At 42.8% G+C, this 6,528-nt stretch overlaps 1 protein-coding gene across 3 annotated transcripts in view; it reads right to left on the reverse strand.

Moving 5' to 3' along the window:
- Window positions 1–688: 688 nt before the first annotated feature.
- Window positions 689–6,528, reverse strand: part of NIPAL2 (NIPA like domain containing 2) — a 47,062-nt gene continuing 41,222 nt past the window's right edge. For 2 of the 3 annotated variants that reach the window (XM_082235838.1, XM_082235836.1), the window contains 3 exons: window positions 4,370–4,433; window positions 1,392–1,486; window positions 689–1,039 (listed from right to left, as the gene is read on the reverse strand). In XM_082235838.1, the coding sequence (XP_082091964.1) occupies window positions 945–1,039; window positions 1,392–1,486; window positions 4,370–4,433 (254 nt within the window). In that variant the 3' untranslated portion in view covers window positions 689–944. The remainder of the gene's footprint in view (window positions 1,040–1,391; window positions 1,487–4,369; window positions 4,434–6,528) is intronic. The other variant, XM_082235837.1, reaches the window with a different exon arrangement.

Consider the following 6,528-nt stretch of genomic DNA (forward strand, 5'->3'; position numbering starts at 1 on the left):
CTTAAAGACAACCATGAAAAGGGACAACAGGGTCCTCTAAGCCCATCAACAATTAGCAGTATGGACAGCAGCCTGAGCAGGCAGACAAGTCACATTGTGACAGTCTTCCCCAGTATGGCAAGATGTATTATATTTCTATTTAAATTACAGCAATTATTTCTAAATTTGCATCTAAACATAGAATTAGCATATGCCCTTTTAATGAAAATCTGTGTCCTCTTGTCCTTTCTGTGATGCATTTTTTTTGGGGGGGTTAATGTGTGATGTGTCAGTGGCCACCATAAAAAGGTAAAGGGGCCCCTGACCATTAGGTCCAGTCGTGGCCGACTCTGGGGTTGCGGCGCTCATCTCGCTTTATTGGCTGAGAGAGCCGGCGTTTGTCCACAGACAGCTTCCGGGTCATGTGGCCAGCATGACTAAGCCGCTTCTGGCGAACCAGAGCAGCGCACGGAAACGCCATTTACCTTCCTGCCGGACCGGTACCTATTTATCTACTTGCACTTTGACGTGCTTTCGAACTGCTAGGTTGGCAGGAGCAGGGTCAGGCGCAATTCTGATTTGCTGCCCTCACGTTGTTCCACTCAAATGGAAATCAAGGAGACTGTTTGCACAATTGTGTGTTTATCTCATCCCCACCCGCCCCGAGCCACTTTGGCTACAGGAAAGCAAGGAAGAACCACAGCAGAAGGAAAACACCCTGGGTCCATTTAATGACTGCTTGCTTGCTTGCTGCTTCTTCTTTTTCAGGCACAATAGCTGGCTTAAACCGCAATGCATTTGTGATAGCCAGGGGATCCTCAAAGAGGATTAAATAACCATAAGAACTGTCAGGATAAAATAACTTGACACGTAATGAACAAGTGTGATAAAAGGGTGGTGTTGAATACGGAGCCAATAAATGGAAAGCTTCTCTTGTTAACTGGAATTTAAAACGCTCTATTCTCTTAGCTTTGAGTCTTTACAGAGTCACCTTCATTACATAAAGAGCCGTAGGATAAGCTGGTTGAATCTGGCTGTATTTTACTCCTCATCTCCTTTCCTGTGGGATTAAAAGAAGAAGTTTTTTTAAAAAGGGACCCGGAGCAACAATGATAAATCAAATCTAACAAGTTTAATTATGTTCCTCTTAAAAGGCTTCTCACTGCAGGCTTCATTTTGTTTTGCTATGATAGACTGTGGCAATGGGATGGAAGTCATTCGGAGGTTTTTAAAAAAGAAAAACCTACTGGAAATGGGATGAGAAATTAAGGGGAAGCAATTTTTATTAAACATGATTGGAAGAGCTATCTGATGTGGGTTTGGTTTTTCCCCCTTTGACCATTCTGCTCATGGATGCTTTTCAGCTGTGTGGATAGGGATGACAGGCAAAATATTTCCAGGATAAAACTTACCAGGAATGTGTCCATAGTCGATATAAAAACTTTTCAAACATTCCTTGCCTTTTTTCCGTGTGAGTATAAACACCCCAACAAACGACAGAAAACACCTGTGGAAGCATTGTCAAAGTCATGAAGTCAGGCGACACCATGGCTTGCATACCAAAAGACAGTGCCCAAGGTAACCACAGTATAATTATGGGCCCTGCTGGCAAGGAAAGCCAAATTGCTTCAGTAAGGTCTGGAGATTTAGGCCACATGGAAGGAGCCTGTGACACAACTCTTCCCACGAGGCTGAGAAGAGTGTCCAAATGGTGGGGAGGGACGGAGGGAGGGAATAAGCTTGCTGATTAATGAAATCTACACACCCGCTATTCTCTTCCATTTTAGCCTCATAACCTTCTAAAACCAGAAACTAGGGGGTCTGTCATAAAAGGTAAGGGTGCCAGGCCTGCTCTGGTAACTAAAGTCCAAGCATTTATTGTATTACTCCAGCAGTGAACACAGGAACAGCTTGCGGGATCTAGTCCAGTATCCTGTTCTCAGGGTGGCCAAACAGTTGCCTGTGGGATCTGCCCTCAAGCAGGATCCGAACTTGTTTGAACCTCTTTTAAACGCACCCAATTGGTATGTGAAGCAGCTGGCCTATAGTAAGCCTGCAACATACGCCAGGGTTGCATTCCAGGGATTGTGCCTAAAGCCAAAATTGTGCCCAGCGCTCACTTTTATGGTGAAATGCCATTGATACAGCCACTGTCTGGTGCTGTGATAGTTTCACATCTGGAGATCTTGAGTGTGGTGCTTGATGTTGAAAGCACAGCCTTCAGGCTGTGTTATCCCACGCCACTGATGCATGTGTATGTGAGAAGTGAGGGGATATGTGGGAGAATAAATAGCACATGTCCTGTCTAAGGATGGACAAATCAGTCATTTTTTGTTTCTCTTACACACACACACACACACACACACACACACACACTCACTCCTCATGGAAATTCATCAGCATTTTAGTTTGAATTTCTCTCAATAAACACATTTTTGTATGCAACTTTCTTCAATACAATGCATTTCTGTATGCCATTCTCACTAATGCATGCCTTTTTATGCAGAGTTTCCCCAGTACATACACAGTTGTATACTTTACTTGGCTGGAAAACTGTGTTGTAAAATTCAGAGACGTGTGAATTTTGGAGGATAGCTGTGTTTCAGTTCGCTTTTTGTTTTGGAAAAATTAATAAGCTTGCTTTCAAATGTGAATTTCTCCTCCATCTCTAGTCCTGTCTGTGGACATGTGTGAAGCAATGCAGTCTGAGGAATTCTACTAGCTCAGCCATAATTCTGTGAGATTTCTTAACGGAACGTATCAGCAAGTGGAAGCTTAGTTTCCATTCACTGAGATCAAAATCTCACACAGCACTTTTAAGGCAGTCTTACACGGTATCTTGTTCCCTTGGGGAAGTTGCTTCCACCTGGTTTCTCTTCACACCCTGGCTCCAACATCTAGCACAGTTGGCAATCTGGGTCCTCCCTATTGTGCAGAGATTTTCCATGGCAACAGCATTTAGTATCTCTCTTCCTCCTCCTCCCGGTGTGTCTCAGAGTGTGCTACATTCACCATTTGATTACCACATTTGGACTTTGAGACTGCATCTCTTCAACTGACTTGTATTTCTGTCCTAGTGCTTTAAAGTGAGTAAACATGTATTCTTAGGGAAGGGCCATAATTCAATGATAAAACCACGTGGTTTACACACTGAATGCCTCAGGTTCACGGCCCTGCATCTCCCAAAAGCCCTGGAGAGCCAGTGCTATTCAATGCAATATTGAATTCAATTGTCCCAAACTCTGACTCAACATAAAGCTGTTTCCTGTGCTTCCTTAGATTATTTACTTATAAGAGAATTTTCAGACCTTCATCCTATAATCTCAAGGTAGATTACAGTGCAATAAAACAGTAAAACAGCACTACATTTATAAGCTTATAAGCTTATGATCAGGATTTTGTTGCTCTTAATTCTGTGTTTGCTTTGTATCGTGCCTTGCTTTCTTTCTTGTCTCCATCACTACCCAGCATTGGTGTGCAAACCCTCCACAAATTAAATACACAGAAACTTGCCTTACACCAGGTCAGACCATTTTGTCCCTCTGGCTCCCTATCACCTGGCAGAGCTTTCCAGGGTCTTAAGCAATGACTTCCCACATCACTAGCAACCCAATCTCTTTACTTGGAGATGCAAGGAACTGAACAAGACCTTCCGTATGCTAGAACATAATGCTTCACCGCTAAGCTTAAGGCCCAGTCCTGAATTGGGATGATCAATGCAGTGAGAGTAAAATGTTGATCTACCACTTTTCAAGTTGGTTCTTGAAGGGTTTTTTTTAAAAAAAGATTTTAAGGTGTAAGCTTTTCAAGTTCCTGAAGGAGTGTTTTACTGTGAAACGTGTGGAGCTACAATAAGTGAGAAGTGCATCCATGAGAATTGTTCTCTGTTTTGTTGTGTTCATCAGGAGGATTCAAGTGACAAGCTGTAGATGGTAGATACCACAAGTGAATTGTAGCCATCCAGAAGTGGCCTATTTAAGGTTGAGATAATCTGTAGTCTAGCTCATAAATATTGGTTGATCCATGGTCAATGGCCAGAGTTGATGGGATCTGTACTCCTGCAACACCCAGAAGGTCACACATTCCCCACCCCTGATAAACATAATGAAAAGTTCACCCCCACTGGCACAAGCCCCATAACTGTTTAGCCTATTTTGTCAGGTTGCAACACGACCAGTTCCATTTCCTTCCATTCGTGGAATGGGAGCCACAGTCAAGGTGACTCCTTCCTATGTTGCCTTCCTTAGCTGTAGGCAGAAAGGCAGAGCCAGCCTGCCCTCATGCTCCCATGGTTCGACTTGGCCATGTATCCTTGCCTTTCTCAATATGGTTACATTTGCTTAAATGCCTTACAACCAACGTGAGTAAAGGATTCAAGGAATATGCTTACCCAAAGAGAAACATGAAGCCACTCAGCAAACCAGTACCTCGGAATTCCTGATAAAATATGGCCCCTGGATTGAGACAAACAAAAACAGCAACTCTTGAATAGCAGTTATACTTGACAGGAACTTCAAGGTATTCTTTTCTATATGGAGAGACCCATCCAAACTGCTTGCTTCCACCACTGAGGCTGCATCCTGGCCATTCACAGTGGCGGCACTGTGGGGGAGGCCAGGCACATTGACCCAATTGCCAACTGGTACCAATTTTTGGTACATCTGTTTTTGCCTACACAAAGTCCTAAATTTAGCTTTTTGAATCTCTGAAATGGTCCGGTTGCTAGTGTTGTGGGAAATCTCTGCTTAACATCCTGGAAATCTCTGCCAGCCGGTATCCTCAGAATGCGTTTTGGAGCTTTCCATTAGCCTCCACGGGTGGGAAACCCACCAGCAGGTCTTCCGCCTGCCCACACATTTGGTCATGATTTGCTAAATGTGCACCACCAACATACTTGTTGATTCATTCCAAGCCATAGTTTGGCTTAGCATTATGTGCGAACTGAGCTTCTCAGCCCCACTGGTTGAATGGGGGTACATCTTGACCTATGATTAAAATTTTAGTTACAACAATTAGCATGATTAAAGCCTGAAATTTTAATTCCTATGCCAAATTTCATGCCGATTGGTCATGTAGTATTAAAGATAATGAGTGCTAAACTTCAGATGACCAGTCCAGCACAATCTTAATGATAAGAGTGCCTGGCCCAGAATAACAGTTGCAGATATGCCAAGAGCAAATGTCTATTTCTGTTTCTTATAGCTTGCTAGGCTATTTTACTAATTGCCCAATAACTGCATGAACCTGGCAGGCTCCCATGGCAGCAGGCTGGGAACTCTTCCTAATGCTAATTGATCTGCAAAGGAGCCCTTGACAGGGCCAACAATTAATAACAATGCTAACTGTTTTACGTTAACAAACCTGGCATATATGGGTGATGGGTAAGTCCTTTCATTTTAGTTTTAAATGGGACTTTGTTTAGGTCAAATTCAGTATGAGTAAGGATATTTAGCAGTTGGCCCAGAAGTGCACACCATCAAATTCTCCATTTGGTTACATCATTACAGCTGTTTTGGGTCAATCTTTCTTCTGGATCATACAGCACAGGCCTATTTTAATCCAGCTGCTGAACCAATCCATATTTTTTAAGCTTTGGTGAGCTCCGAATAAGTAATTGACATAAACTAATGGAATTTCTGTATGCAGATCTCCCGAAAACCAGTGACAGAGGAGGCCCCTGTGTGTGTGTTAAAGGGGTCATAAACGTTATAGTAACAATAACTTCTTGGCTCGCTGCAAACACAGCATATTGGTCCCACTCTGCTTGCTTGTTCTTACCACACCATACAATCCCAGGGAACTGGAGTCTCTTTTCAATCATATCCAGTTCAAAAGTTCTCACCCAGGATAAAATGTTAATAGCTTAAAATGGCTTTGGATTCATTCTAATTCCTTCGCTGTAGCCTAGCACGGAAAGCCTGCTGAAACAGAATATACACTCTGACTGCTAAGGAGCACAGCTGGTTGTTATCTTAAGGGCTTGCTTCATTGCTGAAATTACTTTAGCAGGTAAGAGAATGAGAAGCCAATGTGCACATGGGGAAAACATTCATTGTATGTCACTGCAGGCACTTGTAATAAAACCAGTAAAGCAGGATGGATGTGGAATGTCAACCCTGAGAAAACGACATTTTGATGACAGTAGACTTTTGTCCCCTCTAAGTCATAACCAAAATGCATCTCTGAACGCTGGGCATGCTCCAGCCTCAAAGGAGCATTTTTACATCCCATAGATTTCAATGAGAGACTTGAGCAAATAATAATAATAATAATAATAATAATAATAATAATAAACAACTTTTATTTATATCCCGCCCTCCCTAGCCGAAGTCGGGCTCAGGGTAGCTAACATCAGTTATATAAAAAAATTCCTTCCAGTAGCACCTTAAAGACCAACTAAGTTAGTTCTTGGTATGAGCTTTCGTGTGCATGCACACTTCTTCAGAAGTAGCCACTAGAAAAGCCGCTTAGAAAAGCCGCTGCTGCCTTTTCTAAGTCCTGGCTAATGGTGCCAAGTGCCCCCTTCACTTTATTTTGGGCCATCTGATA

Source organism: Podarcis vaucheri (assembly GCF_965113315.1).
Source record: "Podarcis vaucheri genome assembly, chromosome: 8".
Lineage (NCBI taxonomy): Eukaryota > Metazoa > Chordata > Lepidosauria > Squamata > Lacertidae > Podarcis > Podarcis vaucheri.